Genomic DNA, 24,288 nt, shown 5'->3' on the forward strand with positions numbered 1-24,288 from the left:
CTCTTTTTCTGGATTGCTTTTGAAAACTGTCAGTTGAGTTTAGGGAAAAGGGTGGGCAGGTCAATTGGTGCTTTTGAAAACACTATTGTTTGGTTTTAGGGAAGGAGGAGGGTGGGTCAGTCGATTGGTCAGTCAGTCAGTCATTCAGTCACTCAGTCGACAGCGGCCTCTGCTGGATTTACGCAAGAACAGCAGGCACGAATGGCACTTGCGAGAGAAATTTGAGAAAAGCATACACCGCGGCCTCAGCTGGATTCGCAAAAACAAAAACGGCAAAAAACATATCTCCTGGAATGTATTTTGCAATCTCTAGAAACTTATATAGCAGTATGTATTCAGAACGAGACTGGGTATGAACAGTACATGCTCCTTTTAACACAAAAATGGGTAAAATATAGTCCAACTTCATGGTTGTGTTAAATTTATTGTAAAAAATTTTAGCCCAAACGCTGGGTTTATCCATATTTTTACCCTAATTTTAAGTTTTTATAGTGAAAAAGACCAATTAAATCAAATATTTCCACAAATTTGTCATTAATGAAGTGTTCTAAAGATCAATTCTATGAATCTTACACGCTTCTTTTAACGCAACTTTGGATAAAATGTGGTCCAACTCTATGGTTGTGTTAAATTTAATTAGAAAATTTTAACCTAAACACTGGGTTGATCCATATATTTACTCAAATGTAAAGTTTTTAGGGTGAAAAGGACCATTTGTGACAATTACAGTGAAAGCTTATTCCAATTAAATCAAATATTTCTGCAAATTTGTCAATAAAGAGGTGTTTTAAATATCCACTTACATGCTCCTTTTTAACCCAAATTTGGGTAAAATATGAACCAACTCCATGGTTGTGTTAAATTTAATTAGAAAATTTTAACCCAAGCCCTGGGTTAATCAATTATTTTCCAAAATTTGAGGTTTTTAGAGTAAGAAAGACAATTTAGGACAGTTACAGTTAAAGCTTATTTCAATTAAATCAAATACTGTATTTCTGCAAATTCATCAATATTAAAGGCCAGGCCTATATATAATATTTCTGCAAGTTTTCTATGAATCTATCATGCTCCTTTTAACCCAAATTTGGGTAAAATATGGGTTAATTTTTTAAAAAATTACCCAAACAGTGGGTTAATCCATATTTAGAACCAAATTTGGAGTTTTTAGACTGAATAGGACAATTTGTAAGAATTAAAGTAAAAGCTTATTCCAAATAAATCCAATATTTCTGTTTATTCATCAGTATATAAGACCAGACCTAAAGCTCAGCATCTTCTGCATTCCTTGACACAGTGGTGGTAACAGTGAACAGTGTTGTTCCTGATTGCATTGATTAGTGTTTTAGCTGGAAAGATGCAGGGGGCAGCAGGTTTTTACATGCACTCTGTCTCATCTATTATGCCACATTTGTCAAGTTGGGGGTTTGGGGAATCATTTAGTCCATGTGGGGCTGTAAACTGGCTTTTGGAGATGGCCAGCAGTACAAAAGCTTGTGGCTGGCTGTTTGCAGTGCAGATGGTCAAGACAGCTGGGACAATTTAGCGACCTGAGACTCTTAAACTGCCCTCCAGACATGCTAAAAAACAGCTTGACAACATGCCTGCCATTGTTTTGTTGATTTTATGAGGACATTGATCCTTGAATGAATGGATTTTGCATTTGTGATTGAGAAAAAAGACTCTTGCTGTCTGGATCAATGATAATTGTAAAATGTTGATGGTCGAATTCAATTAAATCTATATAGAATATATAGCTTTATATAAATTACACTTGCATTTTGATTCAAAATTAGGTTTTAAATTGAATAAACAAATGGGAATGTGATATATTTCAGATTTAATCAACAATAATTAAAGTTACATAATTAAAAGTAAACAAAAATACTTTGAGAAAATGGTAGATATTAAATAGATTACATTACATAAGATATTTTAAAAAGTATTATACAGTTGAAGTCAGAATTATTAGCCTCCCTTTGATTTTTTTCTTTTTTTTAATATTTCCCAAATGATGTTTAACAGAGCAAGGAAATTTTCACAGTATGTCTGATAATATTTTTTCTTCTGAAGAAAGTCTTATTTGTTTTATTTTGGCTAGAATGAAAGCAGTTTTAAATTTTTTTAAACCATTTTAAGGTCAAAATTATTAGCCCCTTTAAGCTATATATTTTTCCAACAGTCTACAGAACAAACCATCGATATACAATAACTTGCCTAATTACCCTAACCTGCCTAGTTAACCTAACTAACTTAGTTAAGCCTTTAAATGTCACTTTAAGCTGTATTGAAGTGTCTTGAAAAATATCTAGTTAAATATTATTTACTGTCATCATGGCAAAGATAAAATAAATCAGTTATTAGAAATGAGTTATTAAAACTATTATGTTTAGAAATGTGTTGAAAAAACCTTATCTCCATTAAAGAGAAATTAGGGGAAAAAATAAACAGGGGGCTTATAATTCAGGGGGGCTAATAATTCTGACTTCAACTGTTTGAAATATGTGTGACAAATTGCTAATTACACGCTAATACTAATTTAACTAAATGATGAAATACATTACAAATAAACTGAATAATATTATTATGTATTCTTCTGAGAGAAAATGTTACTTACATGATTTCATAATTTGTAAGAAATGAGATTCGGGGTGTAAAACACTCATTATTTATACCATTATTTAAACCCTGTCATCTGTAATAACATAATGAAAAATAATATATTCTATATAATAAATGTATACAATATATTGTATGATGATTAGCCTATATTGCTTAATATAAAAAAGTGAGTACTTAATATTAATAATTTATTATATTTTTCATTATTAATTTCATTTTCATTATATAACTTATATATAAGAACAATATTGTTTTTAATAATGGTATTGATTTACCAATGAATTTTAGCACATCCCATATCCCCCTTTTGTCTTGTTTTAATAATTATTTTGTATCTCATATTATAAATGTTATGTTGTTGTCAAATGTTATGTTTTATCATTTCTTGATATTTACTTTCAATTATTTTTGCCCCACAACAAATAATATTCATAATAATTTTATATTATTTATATCAATAAATCATAACCATCATTAAATCAAACTAAACCAGTTTTCTATAGTTTATTTCATGTGTATTTCTATTTCTATAGCGCTTTTACAATGTAGATTATGTCAAAGCAGCTTAACATAGTCCTTACCTAGTCCCAAAAAAATTATTTTAAAGCATGGACTAATTGAATTCATTAGCAAGGTATATTACATCCCAATATCCCTCACCCCAATGCTTTTTTTTAAGAAAAGAAAGATCCCAATTCAAACCACAATTTTGAAATCATTTAATATCAGTTCTAAAACATAAACAGAGAACCCAAAACAAATGCCTGTAAGGATGCACTAAACCAAGCGTGCCCAGGAAATAGTGTTTGTCCACCTAAAACCTCAGTTAAAGGCAGTTGTCCTGATTGCCTGCCATCTCTTACAGCTGCCTAATGAAGGCTGGGATCTGCGCTTGCTTTGGAAATGAGTTTTCCCTTGAAAAGCACGTAAGCCGTATCCAGGTCTATTTAAATGAGGTAACATGGGGAAGGTAAGCACAACCACTGGAGCATTGTTTGCACAGTTCAAAGTGAGGAGAGCGTAGTTTGCACTTCAAAGACACTCATCTGGGAGGCAGTGAGAGGAGTGGGGGTGTGCGGGGGGTGGTGGAGGGGGGTTTAGGGGACAGGAAATAAGAATCTGGGTAATTAACAACTTCTGCTCCGTAATAAAGCAGACAGAAGCAGCCTCCCCTACGTAAAGCCACCTAATACTTGATGTGCTATACTTCTGTCCTCTACCTGTTTCCCCCCTTTCTTTTCTACTGTTATTTGCTTTTATTAGTATTACGCACCTTAATTGCCCCCCATACAGTGCAGGGAGGTGCTGGTGTGTTTAAAATTCTGTTTCTCTAACATGATTTTTACAGAGAGCGATGATTTTGCAGGTTAATTTTGGGGAACGGAGGTTGATGGTTTGTTTGTTTGTACCTGCTATTTATTAAAAGATGTGGATTCATTTGTTGTTTTAATGAACTGAAAGACCAATCAAGGTGCCTGTGAAACACAAAATGTGTTTCATGCTGCTTTAGTAACAGAGGAATCCCTGAAAATTATAACTCTAATATCTTCAAGCATTAAATACAAAGACAAATTGTAAAGGGAAAATGTTTTAACTTCTTGCTATGGATGTTGCTAATATAATATGAGGATCATATTAATTTGTACCCCTGTACAAATGCTGTAGTTTTCTTTACCATACTAAGTGTTATATTATTGATTGTATACACTCAAAAATTGACATTTTCTGCTTGTTCAAATTACTTATTTAATATGAGTTAAACCAAGACAAATCTTAAGGTTTTTTTGCGGGGGATAACTTAATTGTTTTATGTTCAATCCACTTAAATGTGCAAAAACCATTAAGTTAACTGAATCGAATTGAGTTGGGATAAAATAAAGGAATTGTGTAATTTCTAAAAGTGTATCATTTTTACAGCGTTTGTTTATGAATGGTAAAATACATACTTTACTATAAACTATAGTTAACTGCAAAGCTGTTATAAATACTGTAGTATACTTTGGTTTTTAGTGCAATAAACTGTGGTGTACACTTAAAAATATATATTATATTTTGCTCGTTCAAACTACTTATTTAAAATGAGCTGAAACAACACAACTCTTGAGATTTCATTGGGACAATGTAATTTTTAGGTTCAATCCACATAAATTTATTGAAAGTGGTAAGTTAAGTGTTACGTGTTAACTTAATCAATTTGTGTTGGGACAACATGAATGAATTGTGCGGAACCCTGGATTTTTTTACAGTGTAGTTTATCTATTCAATAATAGTTTTCTTTCTTTTCATTTGTGCACAAAAGTACCAACTTATTATAAAGAGAAACTAATGAGACATTACATTTTCCAGATGTTTGAAAGACAGCCTTCAAATTACATTACAAATGCTAAATCTAAAATCTACTCGATCATTTTGACTGATTTAAACGACACATTTATACGTTTAGCACGTTTCCTACGTGTCATTTTAATTCTCCATCACCGTGGTATGTTTTAGCAGACTAAAGCGATGCATCTGCTGGGACAAAGGTCAATTGTTATGCGACTAGAGGTGCGAGGCAACACAAAGCAGTGAGGATTTTCTATGTATTAAGATGTTAAATGGCTTTCCGACTTCAATGTAAATTCTCTAAGAGAAAGGCTCAAAGTGTTAGATGAACTTTGGATGCTCTGCATTTAATCCCTTTAAACGTGATGACGCCCTTAACTTGAACCCGAAGTGTGAAAATATCACGCAGGGCCCTTTATTTATAAAATCACTTAAAAGTGCGAACTACTGAATGAGCATGGAGGTAGCTTACATATCGCGTTTATTAATGAGAAATAAAGAAGAGCTTAATTCGATCGTCTTCGAACGTCATTTAGCGTCATAATTAATATGACATGTTTTTTAGAATGACCAGCTTACAGCTAATAACAGCTTAGCTAAAGAGACAGGTTAACAGGTGCTCAAAATGATCAAATATAAACCCAGTGAAAGCAAAATCTAACACACTTTACAAAATAGCTTAGTATCACTTTAAACCCTACATGAGGCCTAACAATACCAACAATCTATTTGACTATGGTGAATCGTTAGGAATGCCACATTCATATTATAGACCTATTTTCATCATCATCATTTAAAGTGCACGCCAGCATAACACTAAAATAAAATACGATAATCTTAATTTGAAAAAGAAATTAATTAAATTAAAACTTAAATTATTGAAAAGTGTTTATTTTAGTGAAAAAGAAAATGTGGCTCAAATTAAACGGTGTTAGTTTTAATAAAACTCTTATAGATCCTGATTATAACAAGCAGGTCCGTTTGTTTAGTTTATAAAGAACGAGTCGTTAAACTTGTAAATATCAGATAGATGTAAACAAACTCTGTCATATTAAGACTCTTCTCACCTAGAAGCGTTAAAGGGAAGGGGTTCTCACAGGTTAACATTTGGCTAAATTAAATTAGAAAGAAATGAAGGTTATAATACACACCCCTCTTCCTAATCTCCCAAAGATTGCCCTCCCCAATATTCCCCCACCGCATCTCTCCTCCATTCACTGGCCCTCCTGATACATACTTAAGAGACCCCGTCGAGAGGATCTTTTCCCTATAAAGAGAAGATGCAATCCGACCGCCTTTGAAATGATCCTCAGGACTTATTGCGACAGGCCCTTCAGTCGCACTTCAAAAAGAAGAGACCTGGTTTGAAAGACACTGCTTTTGAAAACGAGACCCACAAAACCAGGAGCAAGAACGCGGAGTGGCCAACGACCCTCACAAGCGAGAAAGGACTGGATTTGGAAGAGAGAACTGGGGGATTATTGATTTTTCAGCGAAATATCTGATCGCACGCACCTGGCTGTGTAACGGGGTCAACGGGATCTTTGCGTGCCTCCTCGTTCCCGCACACTGAGACTTTGGCACGGTTACGCACCGAGCGCCGCGCTTCACGCAGGTGTGGATATCTTGAAACAACCGTGAACACATGGCTGCATTAACCTTATCCAGAGCGGACAATTTCCTCCACAATTTCTTACAGGTACTGCAAACTTTTCTCATCAGTTTGTTAATCATGCATTTTCTGCTTCCGTTATATAAAAGTGTTTTTGGCACAATTGCATCAGCAACTTAGAATTATATTTTTTGCTTTGTAAGTTTATTTTTTTTAATCTATCTATCTATCTATCTATCTATCTATCTATCTATCTATCTATCTATCTATCTATCTATCTATCTATCTATCTATCTATCTATCTATCTATCTATCTATCTATCTATCTATCTATCTATCTATCTATCTAGTCATTTCATAGTAAGTTATTTCTTTTTAAGAATATTTATTAAAGAACAAATTTAGAACAGTGATTAAAATTATCTTAAAAGTGCAGTTTGCCACTTTGGTGTCCTCTTATTATTTACCTTATTTGAAGAATATTAACTTAAAATATATACTATTATACTATTATTATACTAATTAACATAATAAATAACATTTAAATAAGGTAAATTTTAAACTTGTTTTTAGTTTTTATCATTGTAAAACAATTCCAATATAATAGTAAGATATTAAACTTAATTTACTAAAAATAATTGATCAAATAAAAGAGTAAGGTGCCTTGTTTTCAATTTTGATTTTGTAATTATACTATTTATTTTTATATTAAAAAATAATTTAACACAATAATAAAAATAAAGTTGAAATTAAACGTAATATTATGATTAGTAAATATAAAATAAGGAAGAAATCAAATATACTTTACTTTTTGCATCTGCAACTAAAAATATTAAATGTGAGTAATATAAATGAAAAAAAACATGACTTATTTACAAGTATTTGTTTTCTTCCCTCTAGGACCGCACTCCCAGCTCATCTCCAGAAAGCGGTCCTAACACGCTCTCCTTTCTGGCCACCACATGCAGTCAGGCTTGGCAGGAAGGCTCACAGCTCCCTTACGAGGGTCCGGTAGGCTCCGCATCCAGCATGTTCCAGCTCTGGAGCAACGACGTGGCCCCGAACTCCAGCTTGAGCGCTCACCAGATGACATTCACCGTTCCCAAAATGCAGTTCCCCAGCCACATGCAACCCACTCTGGGCTCGCACTCCCATCACCACCATCACCACCACCATCACCACCATGAGCTTCCCCTCACTCCTCCAGCGGAGCCTCCATCTGCATACTCATTCGAGCTTTCCCCGGTTAAAATGCAAGGGAATGCACCATACTACACGCAGCACAACGCCGTCAGTCAAAACTTTCCAAGCTTCCTCCAAAACCCCTCAGGAAGAGCTCACCTACCTGGTGGTCACGTTGAGGATGGCCAGCAGTGGTGGAGTCTCCCCCAGGGTAACAGCGCTCCCTCCGGGCACCCTTTCTCCTTGGGACGGCAGCTGGTTTTGGGCCACCAGCCTCAAATTGCAGCACTTCTGCAAGGAACCTCCAAAGGTCTGTTAAGCTCAACTCGTCGCTGTCGCCGATGCAAATGCCCAAACTGCCAGTCCACAGGAAACGGAGGCGCTGCTTTGGAGTTTGGGAAGAAAAGACTACACATTTGTCACATTCCAGATTGCGGGAAGGTTTATAAGAAAACCTCTCACCTCAAAGCGCACCTGCGCTGGCATGCTGGTGAACGGCCCTTTATTTGCAACTGGCTCTTCTGCGGGAAGAGCTTCACGCGTTCGGATGAGCTGCAGAGGCATCTTCGTACACACACCGGGGAGAAGCGTTTCGGCTGTCAGCAGTGTGGAAAACGGTTTATGCGGAGCGATCATCTCTCCAAGCACGTGAAGACCCATCAGAGCCGGAAGAGCCGGTCCAGTCAGCCTCCTCACAGCGGGACTGATGCACTGCTGAGCAACATCAAGAGAGAGTAAAAGATGCACAAAGTACTAAAAACAATATGAACAAGAGCGAAGAGAGAGAACTTTTTTATAGTCTGGAAGTTTGGCAGAGGTGAAATGGTTCCAATAGGAAGCAATGGGAGCATGGGCCTGTTTCTATTACTGTATGTTTTCAGAAAACACTGGAGTGAAGTGCTGCACCAAAACTGATGTTATAAAGACTTTAAAGAGACTTCAGGGCAAGGCACAAGTGGTCTGCAAGAGACATATAAGTATGCCTCGTGCCCTTGCACATTTATTTAAAGACAATTTAATTCAAAACGAGAAAAAAGTATTCGTTATTTGGTGAAACTGTCCTTTGTTTACATTCTGTTGTTGTTTTCTCTATTTTACTTTAGGGAAAATTGATGCCTTATGTTGAAATCCTGAATTCAGAACATTTGCCAACTAAATTCTTGTTTTCTTGCAGAGAATGGCACTGCTATATTCACTCTAAATCCCTATAGTTTCAAAACATGAACCAAATGTATATAATGTTTATATAGCGCACAGTTCTATAAAGACCAGCATGTGAAATAATAATAATAATAAACACAATCGACTGTGCAAATCAAAATCTTGTGTTTTGTCATTCCTTCGTTATGTTTAAGATCATGTTGCACACTGTTTACACCTGATGCATTATAGTTAAAAGGATCACAAGCATAAACCTGCGTATATACAGTAATACCGGTCGCTTTCATCTCGTTTGTCAATTCTAATCCACTTTCCTGATTTGTTTTTAAGAGAGTCTGTGGGCGGGTGAATGTATAGGCTTTTCCTGATCTTTTGATCTAACATTATGACATAGAAATGTAGTAGAAAACAAAACAATATGAGAGCAGCAGCTTTCATTTCTGCTCTGATAACTGCAAAACTAGTTTGTGTTACAATCTAATACATTGATACACCTTATGATATCAGATGTCAATCTTTCAACAGTACTTGTAGCAGTTTTTTAATCACATTAGTGCAAAAATATACAATCAAATGTATTCAATAGTGCACAAGCTCAAAATATTTCAGATCCTATTTACACTTGTATACAGAGTCGTTCACTTACAATCGGATTGACAAAAAATGTATCTTAATACTAGGCGTAAACAGGCCCTAACAGAAGTGTGAAGTTCAGCAAATGGTTAATGTTAAACCGAAGCTCAGCGTTTAGCATTTCTTCAAATGTTAATGTAACAGCATTCAGGATGCTAATTTAAGATGTCTATTGTTTCCGAGGTGTCGAGGAAGCGCTTAAAACAAAGACTTGAGTTTGCAGACATTTTACAGTTGTCAGTAAATTGTCAGGCCATTGATGAGAACAGTGGTCTGACCTTCTCCCATCAAGTTCACAGTCATGCAGTCTCGTAATGGCCAGTGTAAATAACAGGCCGCTGTGACTGAAGATCGTGCTCTGCTTGAGCTCAGTGTGAATGGACCCCCGGCTGTTTATATCCCACCGCTAGTGACAGAAGTGGCTTTGATTTGGCACCTTTGTGATAGTGAATGCTCCAAAGCCTCTCCCCCATCTGTGTGTGTAAATGAACCCTTTGCTGCTCAAGAATGCCCACAATGTGACTTTAAACAGAGACAAATTAACCAGATGTCTGCATGGGTTAATCTAGATTCCCTGGCAGATCACAGAAAGCTCACGGATCTGGAGGCTTTTTTTGTTTGACATCAGTGTGGTTCTGTTAACTTTTAGACATTTTCCCTTATAGTTTTGTATAAAATAAGTCAAACATCTAGACCGTTTAAGCGATAGTTCACTCAAAAATGAACATTTACTCTGTATTTATCACTCTCACGTGGTTCCAAACCTTTATGAGTTTCTTTCATATATTGGACACTAAAGAAGATATTTTGAAGAAAGCTGAAATTCTTTAATCACTGACTTGATAGTAGGAAAAACAAATACTGGAAGTGGTTACAGTTTTCCAATATTTTTCTAAATCTTCTTTTGTGGTTAACAGAAAAAAAGAAACTCTAAAGCGTGAAAAAATGATGACATGAGTTTCATTTTCTTTAATAACTGTGATAGTTTATATTTATCCAGATAAATATAAATTGCTCAACTCAAGTGATTCAGATTAATCATGAGCACTTAAACCAGCTTTGTCTATTTGGCTTTCATTATACTCCACCCAAACCTAGCATTAATACAGAGGATTGGGGATATTGTCACAATAACAGAAAAGTTTTGAGTCAAAAATCCCAAAACAAATGTTTCTTTTGTTTATAGATGTGTTTATGCTAGTTTGGACTAAAAGTCAAAATAAATTATGTTTTTTTGTTGCTGTTGTTGTTTTTTATAATCAAATAACCACAATGAAATGACACTGGGATATAGTAAAAATCAATTATATAATGATCTAAAAATGTAATAATTGGTTTAGACTGAAAAGTTTGTATTTTTGACCAAGGTACAAGTACTTCAACAAAACCTAAATAAAATATATTTTTTTAAATCAATGTCAAAAACGATCTTGAAAATATTTTTATATTATAATAAAATATATATTATATTAATATCTAACTCTTGGGACTGAATATTATTTTTAATCATAAAAATGTATGTCTACTGACAGGTTTTTCCAGATCATAGTTTTGATCTAAATATAAAATGTGTTGTGTTTGCATAATATTTTTGCTTACAAATACATGTTTAGGTTTCATAAATCTAATTACAGTTTGAGCGATTATGATTTGTGACACCGGACCTTAAGTTGCACGGGTATATTTCTGTCAAAGGTACAAGCCAAAATTACAGATTTCTCTTTTATGCAAATAATTACATGTTACATGAAGATATTTTGTACATTTTCAACTGTAAATAAATCAAAACTTAATTTAACTTAATTTGGACAACTTGGTTTTCAGATTTTTTTGAACCCTTAGATTCCAGTCATATCTAGTCATATCTGGTTCAAATATTGTCCTATACTTATAAACCATACGTCAATGGAAAGCGTATTTATTCAGCATTCAGATAAATAAATCTAAAAAATGTACACTTATGACTTGTTTTGTGGTTCAGTGTCATATTTATAAACTTAATGTAATGTATAAATTTTCCCATTTTATAAATGCTTATAAAATTGATTTATTCGAATATAATTTCTAATCATTAATGGAAAAAAATAGATCTTCTGTATCAGTTTTCTTGGTGTGGGTCATGTGTTTTAAATGTTAAAGATTTTTTTTATGTATTGTTGTTAAAAAGGAGCAAATGCAGTAAAACCATGATAAAATCATGGTCACATTTTTGTTTTTTCATATGAACTCAATAATAATAATAATACTCTGCTTACCAGATACAATATGTTTTTAGTCGCAAAATGTTACTACTGTTTTATAAGTTTTATAGAATAACCATTCATCTCCATGTGTTCAAATTCTAAATATGTTATAAGCGTTAATTGTGTCCGCTAACCCCAGCCTTATTTATATTAGCAACACACATCCTCGATGACATCACACAGTCAAAACAGCAGAAGGAAACATTGTGTGTTCCAAAACACCCTTGTGTTCCAAAAGGAACCATTTTAATTTGATATAATACAATGATAGGTTTTGTCACATAGACATTATCATGTCCAACTCTTTCTCTACATCACTTCCTTTCATCATTTAGAGGTGTTCTTCAAAATTGCATGCAACAATGTAAGATTCAAACCCACGTTTGTGGAAAGGCAGTACAGGAAAGCTTTTAGTCTATACAGGGCTAATGTCAAATTATTGGATTTCTGCTGATTTCAGTATTACATCAAGGCAAAAGAAGGTTGTTACAATCATTTCAAGGATATTTATGCAAATGCATCTGAAACATGCCGACAGTAAAGCGTATGCGCTTTGGTGCAGTTTTTCAATTGTAGTTTTAAACCGTTCGGATTGTTGTGTATACAGCGCTACAGTCCTCTGGCACCCTCTATTGGAAACAATGTGCAATAAGCTGAATGGAGTGAAAGTGCTTTTTGATCATGCTTCAACATCGAATTCCAAACACATACCATCCCTTCTTTGGTGAGGCGTCAAAATGTGACAAACTGTATGTTTCAGACTCAATGAACAATGTCGGCCCTGTTTCTAACTAACGTTTTGGTTCATCATAAACAAATATTACGCTTTAAAAAGAACAATAAAGCAACAAAAAACACAATATCCAATACATTTGGTTAAAACATTTAGAAAAAAGAGAAAACATTTTCAACATTAAAAAAAAAAAAGATCTATAAACAAAATGAATTACATTTTAGGTTTAATGTTGACCTATTTTCTGTAAGTGGTACTGGCACCTGCTTTTGGCACATAATAATCTATAATTTTACCTTTGGCCTTCATTAAGTTATACAAGAATAACAAAATAATAATATTAATAATAATAGGGTTAGTTTTCCATAAAAAAAATTGATCATCATTTCTTCAGTTCCACCCCATAAGAGATTTGTTAATCTGCAATATTTTTAATTAGGTCTGAGAGATTCCTGTCACTCTTTTTAAAGTTTGTTGATGCCTTAAAACGTTCATAAAAATTCACATTAATTTGGGAGGTTTAATTTAAGTTTTCTGAAGAGACATGCTTACTTTGTTCTCAATTTGGCCTTTAATTCACATATAAGAGACCGAATTTGGTTACAGAAACTCAAGTGTGCTTGCTTGATGTGTGAGAACCTATGAGATTAAGTCTTGACTGTCACATGGCACATTTACAAACCAATGAGGTTTGTACAAAAACCAATCAGGTATGTTCTTGAAGAATGTTCACTGATCAGTGTTTATAAGTGATCAAATGTAATCAGTTTATCCTATAAGGTGATTCCGTCTCTTCAGAATGCTTGAATAAAGCTCATTTTGAAGCATCAGAGTATTGGGTGAACAGACCATTTAATGGAGGAACAGAAATCTTTCTGATTTTATAAAAAACAAATTGGTTTACTTTAGATCAAGTACCAATTCCCACTATTGTTGTAGTTGGGATTAGGTATTGGACAGGATTAGAGATGTAGAATAAGATCATATTTTATAAGCACCAATTCCCACTATTTAGATACACAAAAAAATACAGTCAGAATTATTAGCGCCACTTTGATTTTATATATATATATTTCCCAAATGATTTTTTTCTTATGGAGAAAGTCTTATTTGGTTTATTTTGGCTAGAATAAAAGCAAATAAAACATTTTAAAAAACTATTTTAAGGTGAAAATTATTAGCCCCTTTAAGCTATATATTTTTTTGATAGTCTACAGAACAAACCATCGTTATACAATAACTTGTCTAATTACCCTAACCTGCTTAGTTAACCTAGTTAAGCCTTTAAAGGTCACTTTAAGCTGTATAGAAGTGTCTTGAAAAATATCTAGTAAAATATTAGCGCACTGTCATGATGGCAAAGAAAAAATAAATCAGTTATTAGAAATGAGTTATTAACAATTATGTTTAGAAATGTGTTGAAAAATAATCTTCTCTCTGTTAAACAGAAATTGGGAAAAAAAAATGGGGGCTCATAATTCAGGGGGACTAATAATTCTGACTTCAACTGTATATGTCATAACATCAAATATTTTAAAGCTACTTAAACTAATTTTAATCAGGTTGCAACTAAATATTTGTAGTTATATTTAGTTAAATTAAGTATTTTGGTCAGTTTGACTGATGTTGAGTTAAGATGACTAGAAAAGCTCATTTGCTTCAAATAAAGAATTTTAGGCAGCACGATTTTTTTTTAACAATGTACTAGTTAAGATATTGTCTGTTAATTAATACTTTTAAAGTATCCCTAATGCCGAGTTCATACTGCATGATTCTCAAAGTAGTCATGTCATGGATGTTTTCACACTGCATGACTATCTGGGTTAATGTTCTGTCGGTGCAGTGTTTACACTGTAGGATGAATCGGCGACAGAAGATTTCACACTGCATGACTTTAAAAAAGGAAGAAATGTACTTACAGTATGTTGCTCGCCTGGCTTTCGAAGGGAATTAGCAATTTCTCCTCAACTTTTTTGTTTTTTACTTTTCGTCAGCATACACAAGATATTTGGTATGATAAAAATCTGGACCTGTCGGCTATTCAAAGTCATGCCGTGTGAAATGTGTTCTGGTTGAAAATAACATTGCTCTACCTACAGCCAATGAGAGAGCAGCATTCACTAGTATGGGTATCTGCAGGACAGCGGGAAGTTGGGATGAAGTTTAAAGCGATCATTTTCAGTTTATTTGGACCCAAGAAATGGAGGAAAAGCAAGTAAATAATTGGCAGCTGTGTCTGTTCGACGTGTCATCTGAGCAATACCACAACTGGGTCAAAAAAGAAAAAAGGTTGAGGAGAAATTGCTAATTCCCTTCAAACCCAGGTGAGCAAAATAAGTACATTTTCTACTCCCCTAAAGGCTTCTTTTTCATTATGTGGTTAATAACAATAGATATACTATGCAACCTTGTGTTGTTTCCATGTCACTTATCGAGTGTGATAGGTTGTGACATGTAGTTTGTGCAATGTTGTCGGCAATTCTTCCTATTTTTAAGTCATGCAGTGTGAAACCCTCTGTCACTAATCTATCTTGCAGTGTAAACACAGCACAGACAGAACACTATCCCAGATAGTCATGCAGTTTGAAAACATCTGTGACACGACTACTTTGAAAATCATGCAGTCTGAACTCTGCATTATCCTACCCAAAACCTAATTCTAACTACTGCCTCACGAAACAATCAGCAAATTAATACTTTATTTATCTAAAAGTCTTAGTTAATGGTTTGTTAATAGCGAGAATTGTACCTTCAAATAAGATGCGAACCAAAAACCTGCATTCTGAAGCAAAACACACATTTCTTAATGTTTAGCAAATGATGGCAGAATTCATTCAGGAACGAACTAACCCTTCAATCTCTAATAAATGATTATCATCTAACAATTTAGAAACCTCATTACATATGCCTCGACCTGCAGAGTAACTGTAAATGCATTGCACAAGGAAGGGACGGCAGAAGCTAAAAGAGTCCCTTGATGGAGTCCTGCCGAAGCTCATTGTGTGATCTCTCATGTTCACATGTGTTTGTGAAGTGTGAACAAGAAGCTCCGTCATTCAAAGTCTACTAAATCGGAACCGATCAACCGTAGGCAATCCGAACACCCAAACAGCGAAGAGAAAGCCGAGTGTCCATGTCTCCATGCGCAGATGGTTCCTCTACATACGGTATATACAAATTAGCTGCATTTACAGTCTGTTTCCCCTTAGCTCCTTCATAAGAGTGACTTCACGCAAGAGCATTCAATATAGACGGGAGATAGAAAGACAGCGTCTGTAAAGAGGCACCAATAGTGCGAAACCTTTAAAATCCAGCGTGGGCCCCCAAAAGACCCTCTTATGTTCAAAATAATACAGTATGTTCTCAGCAAAACACATCTGATGGGAATTGTTCAGCATGTTTGCAAGGATGAAGCGCACAAACACACACACACACACACTCAAACACACACACATACATACGTACATACATGCACGCTTGTTCAAACACATCCTCGCACCCTCAAATAAAGGTTTACTCTGGTTCCTGCTCCAGTGACCTCCCAATATAGGAATGGTTGATTCTCCTTTGAACGAAACACAACTTAATAATAATAATAATAATAAAAAGAAATCATGTAAAACAATTTAAAAAGTCACTAGGTAATTTGCGTCACAGGTTTAGGAAGAATACCACAAGATAACAGACGTGAGTAAAGTTCAGACTGTGGCATGCTGTGGTGCAAACATCAGACTGAGGGTGATCTCCGTTCACAGGTCGTCCTCGTCGAGCTGGGCCAAATTACTGGAGCGCTGGAGAGTGGAGGAGGGACTGGGAACAGACATGCGGCCCTCTCTCTGGGAAACTCTGCGTCCACCCTCACCTGAGATCTGAGACACAATAGAAGAAGAACAGGTGGAGGTTTAATTCAATGACGGTGCTTTGTTAACATCTTGACGTTGTGAAGGTCTGTTTCAGCCTATTGTGAAGAGTAAGATATAAAATCACTATCATAATATATTAAACACATTTATGAGAAACTATGGCAGCACAGTGGCTCAGTGAATAGATCGCCTCACAGCAATAAGGTCACTGGTTTGAGCCCTGGCTGGGTCATTTGGCATTTCTGTGTGGAGTTTGCATGTTTTCCCTGTGTTCGCGTGGGTTTTCTCCAGGTGCTCTGGTTTCCTCCCCCACAGTCCAAAGACATGCGGTACAAGTGAACTGAATAAGCTAAATTGGCCATAGTGTATGTGAGGGAGTGTAAGAGTATATGGGTGTTTCCCAGTGTTGGGTTGCAGCTTGAATGGCATCCGCTGCGAAAAACATATGCTGGATAAGTTGGTAGTTCATTCCGCAGTGGCGACACCTGATTAATAAAGGGACTAAGCCGAAAAGAAAATGAATGAATGAGAAACTACTATTTTTATTAAAGTTACTGTAGAGTGTTTTCACTTAATGTCATGATTGGATTGCGGAGTAATAGTGAATATGTTTGTATATTTGTCTGTGTGGTATTAAGATTTTAGCCTGTATTTCACCTACTTGACATGGAAAGATTAGCTCCTCAGTTTTTTCCCCTCTCTCTCCTGTTTGATTTGCTATGTTTGTTTATCAGTCTACAGTGCTTTAAAACAGTGTTTCTCAACCACGTTCCTGGAGAACCATCAGCTCTGCACATTTTCCTTGTCTCTGTAATCAAACACACCTGATTCAGATCATCGGCTAATTAGCAGAGACTGAAAGACCTGTAATGGGTGTGACAAAGGAGAGATCCAAAACATGCAGTGTTGGTGGGCCTCCAGGAACATGGTTGAGAAACACTGCTCTAAAAGTTTTTTTCTGGTCTGACTGATTATTCATTCATTCATTCATTTTCATACGCTTTTCCTAGGCCAGGTCACAGGGGGCAGCAGTCTCAGGAGAGATCCCCAGAATTCTCTTTTCCCAGACATTACCTCCAGCTCTATCTGGAAGATCCCGATACGTTCCAAGGCCAGCTGAGAGACATAGTCCCTCCAGCGTGTCCTGGGTCTTCCCTGAGGCCTCCTCTCAGTGGGACATGCCTGGAACACCTCCCTAGGTAGGCATCCAGGAGGCATCTGAAACAGATGCCCGAGCCACCTCAGCTGAATTCTCACGATGTGGAGGAGCAGCGGCTCTACCCGAGCTACTCACCCTATCTATAATGGTGCGGCCTGCCACCCTGTGAAGGAAACTCATTTCAGCCGCTTGTATGTGAGATCTTGTCCTTTCCATAGATGTCCATAGGTGAGAGTAGGAAGGCAGATTGCCCGGTAAATCGAGAGCTTTGCCTTTCGGCTCAGCTCCTTCTTTACCACAACGGACTGGTACTCTGACCGCATTACTGCTGCCGCTGCACCAATCCGCCTGTCAATCTCACCTTCCATCCTTCCCTCATTCTTAAACAAAACTCCAAGATACTTGAACTCCTCCACCTGGGGTAAGGACTTTCCTCCAACCTGAAGAAGGCAAACCACATTTTTTTCAGTAGAGCACCATGGTCTCGGACTTGGAGGTGCTGATTCTCATCTCAGCTAGTCTGACTGATTAGTATAGCCCAAAACATGACAGTAACTGATCACTTTTAGCTACAATAAACCCCATAATATGCGAGTTTTCAGTTGTTTCAGCGGCATAGTTTACATTTTGCAATCTAATATGGCTGACTGAGGATATGTCGTGAAAACACTCTACCAAAATAGTCACACTGTGAGATAAAAAGTCATCCAGTGAGATTCACAATTGGATGATATAAAGTCACTGTTTTGTGATATAAAATCACGATGTGACAAAGAATATATGTAAAAGCTGAAAGATGGAAAGAAGAGTCACCATTATGAGAAATAAACTTAAATTGTGATATTTGAAGTCAAAGAGACATAAAGTTAAAAAGACAGATATAAACTATTCTAAACGTACTATTCTGAGATATATCATCCCATTATGAGATATGGGGCTTCATGGTCCAAAGCGCACGGCACAGGATGTGTCCGAATCCACTTTTGCTAATTTAATGACAGGAAAAAGAGTTGGTGGTCTAAAATGGTTGTCCTTATTTTCTTAATTAGTTATGGGTGTGTTTTGGGGTGTAATGTGCAATAAACCAATCTCACATTCCATTCACTTTAAGAGCGAGCTGTGGTCGCACCATGACACATTCACCATTTACATGGTGGATTTTTGTAGGTGGAAAAACTGAACAATTCACTAGCAAGGAAACGAATCTGCTTATGTGCGAGGTTAAAAATAAAGAAGGTTATTCATTCATTTATTTTCCCTAGGCGTAATCCCTTATTTATCAGGGGTCACCACAGTTCAATGAACCGCCAACTATTCCGGCATATGTTTTACGCAGCAAATGCGCTTCCAGCCCCAACCCAGAACTGGGAAACACCCATGCACTCTCACTCTCCTTGGACTGTGGGGGAAACCGGAGCACCCAACCCACATGACCACGGGGAGAACATGCAAACTCCACACAAAAATGCCAACTGGGACTCGAACCAGCGGCCATGTTGCTGTGAGGCGAAAGTGCTAACCACTGAGCCACCGTGCCGCCCACAATAATCATCTTTTACATTGTTATCTTTTAATCTTTCATATTTAAAGATATTTCTGTGCTGCTGCATATATCTGTGTGTAAACGACACAGCCTGTAACATTTGTGTAGGCAACAAGTACTTTTAGCTTTTCACTAATGCACTCTTTAAATAACAAAAAATAAATAAAACAAAACCGGCGCCGTTGACTTTAGACCAGCTATTAGTTGGTCAAAGCACAAAATATGCCTTAAAATAGCAATAAGCCAACAATGCACCTTATCACACCCCCTTTCAGACCGGCATGGACAGGATGTGAAAATGATACCTGTGCCCGGCTAAAAGTAGCAAAAAAACTAAACAAAAACAAAACACTTATATAAGGCATGGCGCCGCATTGCACAATGTGAATGACAGGGCCCATAATGTCACAATTGTGAAATATAAACTCATAATTATGTAAAAAATAAAATCGCATTTGTGAGAAAGCCTAATTGCAAGATCAAGTCACAATTATGAGAAACAGCTATGCAATTTTGAGATATGAAGTTCCAAATACAAGCAATAAAGTCACATAATGAGAAACCAACTGGGAGACACTAAGTTATTCCCAAAAAATTAAGTTGCAGCAGTGATGTATAAATTTTTTAACAACTGGCTTCCACAGGCTTCAACGTTTCCTCAGACAGTTCTATTGAAATCTGCATTCCTGAATGTGTAAAGGTTTGTGATGCGTGACGGAAATTCTGAGCTGTTCCCCAAGCAGAGAATAATGAGCTGTCATGAGTCAAGCTTAAGTCTAAAAATGGCTGAAGAGTCTTAATTACCCTGAGCAGGACAGTATATTAAGAGTAATATGTTTGTTACGTGACTAAAATAGACATGACTGGATATCGCCACAAGGGAGCTTCAGAAATTACATACTGTTCAACACTCCTGTCAAATCAAGAATGTTTTTGTTACATATAAGAGAAACAGATGTGTTTTTTTGTCATATCCCTTGCCATTTTCTTTCTGTGGAGAAAATCTGAAAGCTTTTCGCACCTATTATAAACCTCAAAAATTTAATCATGTTTGATGTCCCATGGAAATTGCCTGGCCTTGATTCATTTTTCACCTTTGATATCAAAATTATAAGACCTATAATAAGCACATCCAGGTAAGAACATAAATAGTTTGAAGAAAGGAAGTAATGACAGTGGTTACTATAAACACACCGGCCACTTTATTAGGTACACCTTACTAGTACCGGGTTGGGCCCCTTTTGCCTATAGAACTGCCTTAATCCTTCGTGGCATAGATTCAACAAGGTACTGGAAATATTCCTCAGAGATTTTGATCCATATTGACCTGACAGCATCACGCAGTTGCTGCATATTTGTGGGCTGCACATCCATGATGCAAATCTCCCTTTCCATCACATCCCAAAGATGCTCTATTAGATTGAGTTATGGTGACTGTGGAGGCCATTTGAGTACAGTGAACTCATTGTCATGTACAATAAATAAGTCTGAGATGATTTACACTTAATGACATGATGCGTTATCCTGCTGGAAGTAGCCATCAGATGATGGGTACACTGTGGTAAAAAAGGGATGGACATGGTCAGCAACATACTCAGGTAAGCTGTGTCGTTGACACGATGCTCAATTGGTCCTAATGGGCCCAAAGTTTGCCAAGAAAATATCCCCCACACCATTACACCACCCCCACCAGCCTGAACTGTTGATACAAGGCAGGATGCATCCATACTTTCAGGTTGTGGACGACAAACTCTGTCCCTACCATCCGAATGTTGCAGCAGAAATCGAGACTCATCAGACCAGGCAATGTTTTTTTCAATCTTCTATTGTCCAATTTTGGTGAGCCTGTGCAAATTGTAGGTCAGTTTCCTGTTCTTGGCTGACAGGAGTGGCACCCAGTGTGGTCTTTTGCTGCGGTAGCCCATCCGCCTCAAGGTTCGACTTGTTGTGCGTTCAGAGATGCTATTTAAAAATATCTGGGTTGTAATGAGATGTTATTTGAGTTCCTGTTGCCTTTCTATCAGCCATTCTCCTTTGACCTCAGGCATCAACAAGGCATTTGCACCCACTGAACTGCCCCTTACTGGATATGGTCTCTTTTCAAACCATTCTCTGTACACCCTAGAGATGGCTGTGCATGAAAATCCCAGTAGATCAGCAGTTTCTGAAATACTCAGACCAGCCCGTCTGGCACCAACAACCATGCCACATTCTTTCTTCCCCATTCTGATGCTTGGTTTGAACTGCAGCAGATGGTATTGACCATGTCTACATGCCTAAATGCATTGAGTTGCTGCCATGTGATTGGCTGATTAAAAAATTTGCGTTATTGAGCAGTTGGACAGGTGTACCTAATAAAGTGGCCGGTGAGTGTATATGACAAAAGGCTAATCTAAAATTGGCCTAGCATGACAAGCTGCTAGTTTTAAACATCTAAACACATGAAAATTGAAGTCAAAACAGTGCTGAGCTCTAGCAGCAGTCTGATTCAACGGCCTGCAAGAACAATCAGTCGTTTGATAGGGATCTGTTACTTCCTCCTGTCAACCTGTCTCTTTCCTGTTTGTGAAGTGCAGTTGCTCACACAGGCCTGAGTGAAGCAGATAAACAGCTATTTCACACAAGGCCATTGTTGAGCTGTCATCAAAGCTCATTCAGGACCAGACGCCGCTGTAAATGGAGAAACTGTTTTTAATGGGCTGCTGTGTTAAAACAGGGAAAATCGATGTTAAGTATTTGTGTAGTTGTTGTATGATCAAATATGTTGAAATAAATAATAATAAATATAGCTATGGAAAAATTAAGAGACCACTTGACAATTGTCCATTTCTCTGGATTTACTGGTGTTAATATTTAAAAAGATTAAATTTCAAATTAAAAGGTTAATATTGTTGTATTCTTTAAAAGTCTGATCATATTTCTTGCCAATTTAAAATGAAAATGTTATTATTTAGAGCTTTTTTAATTCAGTATAACAATTTTTATTTAGTAATAATAATAATAATAATATTTAATATAACATTTATTTGTAGGTGCCTTTAAAGCACTCAGGGACACCTTGCAATATAAGACAGAAGAATAATAAACATAATAATAAACCAGAAAATCATTAAAACCAATCCTGAACAGAAAAGTTTTTACCTGGGATTTAAAATTGGAAATAGAGTCCACCTGACGAATATCTAACAGCAGGGAATAACTGTAGCGCTATGCTGCTAAAAGCCCATTACCAAATGACTTCATCTTATAATCTGGAACTGATAACAGTTCAGCCGCAGAAGATCTCAGTGAGTGGCAAGGAGTGTACCAGCGAAGAAAATCAGAGAGGTAATCAGGTGCCAAGTTGTGAAGAGCTTTGTAACTTAATAGAATAATTTTATACTGTACACGATAAAGAACAGGAAGCTAATGCAAGTGAAAGAGAATTTGGGATATGTTTTCAGAAGCATGCAAGCGGGTGACTACCCTAGCTGCTGAGTTCTGGATTAACTGTAGTCTGTGAAGTTGGTTAAGATGGATACCAGATAGGAGGGGATTGCAATAATCAATCCTTGATGTAACCAGAGTATGAACAAGCACTTCAGTACTTTGTTGAGATAGTGAAGGGTGAAGTCTTGCAATGTTATGTAAGTGAAAAATAGCAGATCATGACATATTACTAATATGTGAATTTAACAAAAGCAGACCATCTAGTATAACCCAAGACTTTTAGCATGAGTTGTAAAATTTACTGGAGAATTATTGATAGATGGAGTAAAGGATTGAGCTTTGGAAAGAACAGAATTAGAGCCAACCAGAAGGGCTTCAGTTTTACTGGCATTTAACTAAGTGCTGTGGTCAGTTTAACAAAGGTTTTCAAGTGGTCTCTCACTTTTTTCTGCAGCTATATTTAAGATTTTGCACTATTACAAGGTTAATGATGACATTTTCATTGGTGATAATATAACTTTTACAGATATTACTATATTTTCTGAAAATTAAGTTGCACCAGACCAAAATTACTGCACATAAACAAATGTAAACGCAAACAAGTTGAACTGGTGTTTAAGTTATATATATTTTTAAATATTTGGTTATTTTAGTTTACCAGTAACCCTAAATAAAACAAAACATTTACAAACCTTATAAACATCTATTTTAAATCCCCTCACTCCATAACAAATCCTCCAGTACAATTCAGAACAGAAACAGGAATGAAAAAAATAAGCTCTAGCAAAAGGTAATGTAAGCATCGTTCATTCATTTTCGTTTCAGCTTAGTCCCTTTATTAATCAGGGGTCATCCACAGCGGAATGAACCACCAACTTGTCCAGCATATCTTTTACGCGGCAGATGCCCTTCCATGGCAACCCATTCACTGAGAAACCTCCATACATACTCAATCAGACACATACACAATGGGCGATTTAGCCTACCCAATTCACCTATGTCACATGTCTTTGGAAACAGGAGCACCTGAAGGAAACCCACGCAAACACAGTGTGAACATGCAAACTCCACACAGAAATGCCCAGCCGAGGCTCGAACCAGCGACCTTCTTACTGTGAGGCGACAGCGTTATGCACTGCGCCACCGCGCTGCCCTAATATAAGCATCAACCCAAACTTATTTCAAGCAAAACAGTTCAGTTTACATAGTATGAATGTAATCTGAATGCACTACATTAAAGCAGTAAACCCGCTACTTTCTTTTTAATCCAGACTTCTTTTGTCACATACTGTGATTCAGCTACTAAATAGAAGGGAAGTATCCAATTTTAGATTGTAACTGTGATGCAAATAATCCCATGCAAATTTTTGGAAAGTCCTGTTTCGCATATACAAACTATGCACTTATCATGGTCACTATATAAAATTAATAATAATTAGGTTGGGGAGAGTTGAGACGAAAGTAACGTGGCACGAAAATAACAAAGCGATTTTATTGAAGCCCTGACAACATTTGATTTCCAGGCTATAACAGCACATTCTGAATGCAACCCTTGTTGGAGCTGCCAAATATCATGTGATTTCAGGACCGTGTCCTGTGGTCAGCTCCAAATTTCTGTTTTTATAGTAAATTATTGTAGTGGTTCTTTTTTTACAAGTTGTGTTTCTCTTTTTATGTGTCATGAAACATTTGATGGAAGAGACATTTAAAATTAAATTGCAGTAAATGTTTTATTTTTTTTTGCAAAAAGATAAAGAACAAAATATGTTTGCAGTTTAACATTAAC

The 24,288-nt window shown here is 36.3% G+C and overlaps 2 protein-coding genes across 3 annotated transcripts in view; one reads left to right on the forward strand and one right to left on the reverse strand.

Annotated features, from left to right (window-relative positions):
- The first annotated feature begins 6,258 nt into the window (after positions 1-6,258).
- On the forward strand, positions 6,259-8,691 carry sp5l (Sp5 transcription factor-like). Its single transcript, XM_056449701.1, has 2 exons — positions 6,259-6,643; positions 7,457-8,691. The coding sequence occupies exons 1-2, from the start codon at positions 6,590-6,592 to the stop codon at positions 8,474-8,476; spliced, it is 1,074 nt and encodes a 357-aa protein (XP_056305676.1). The 5' UTR covers positions 6,259-6,589; the 3' UTR covers positions 8,477-8,691.
- Positions 8,692-11,979: 3,288 nt separating this feature from the next.
- Positions 11,980-24,288, reverse strand: part of arhgef25a (Rho guanine nucleotide exchange factor (GEF) 25a) — a 145,394-nt gene continuing 133,085 nt past the window's right edge. For both annotated transcript variants that reach the window (XM_056448838.1, XM_056448839.1), the window contains one exon: positions 11,980-16,377. In XM_056448838.1, coding sequence (XP_056304813.1) covers positions 16,258-16,377 — 120 coding nt within the window. In that variant the 3' untranslated portion in view covers positions 11,980-16,257. The remainder of the gene's footprint in view (positions 16,378-24,288) is intronic.

The sequence above is a fragment of the Danio aesculapii genome, chromosome 23 (genome assembly GCF_903798145.1).
Source record: "Danio aesculapii chromosome 23, fDanAes4.1, whole genome shotgun sequence".
In the NCBI taxonomy this organism is placed as follows: domain Eukaryota; kingdom Metazoa; phylum Chordata; class Actinopteri; order Cypriniformes; family Danionidae; genus Danio; species Danio aesculapii.

What these genes read in the sequence shown, in the direction of transcription:
- sp5l (XM_056449701.1), top strand. Translation starts at nt 6,590, where the DNA reads ATGGCTGCATTAACCTTATCCAGAGCGGACAATTTCCTCCACAATTTC. An exon ending in TCCTCCACAATTTCTTACAG is followed by an intron (nt 6,644 to 7,456) that starts GTACTGCAAACT and finishes TCTTCCCTCTAG; the next exon opens with GACCGCACTCCCAGCTCATC.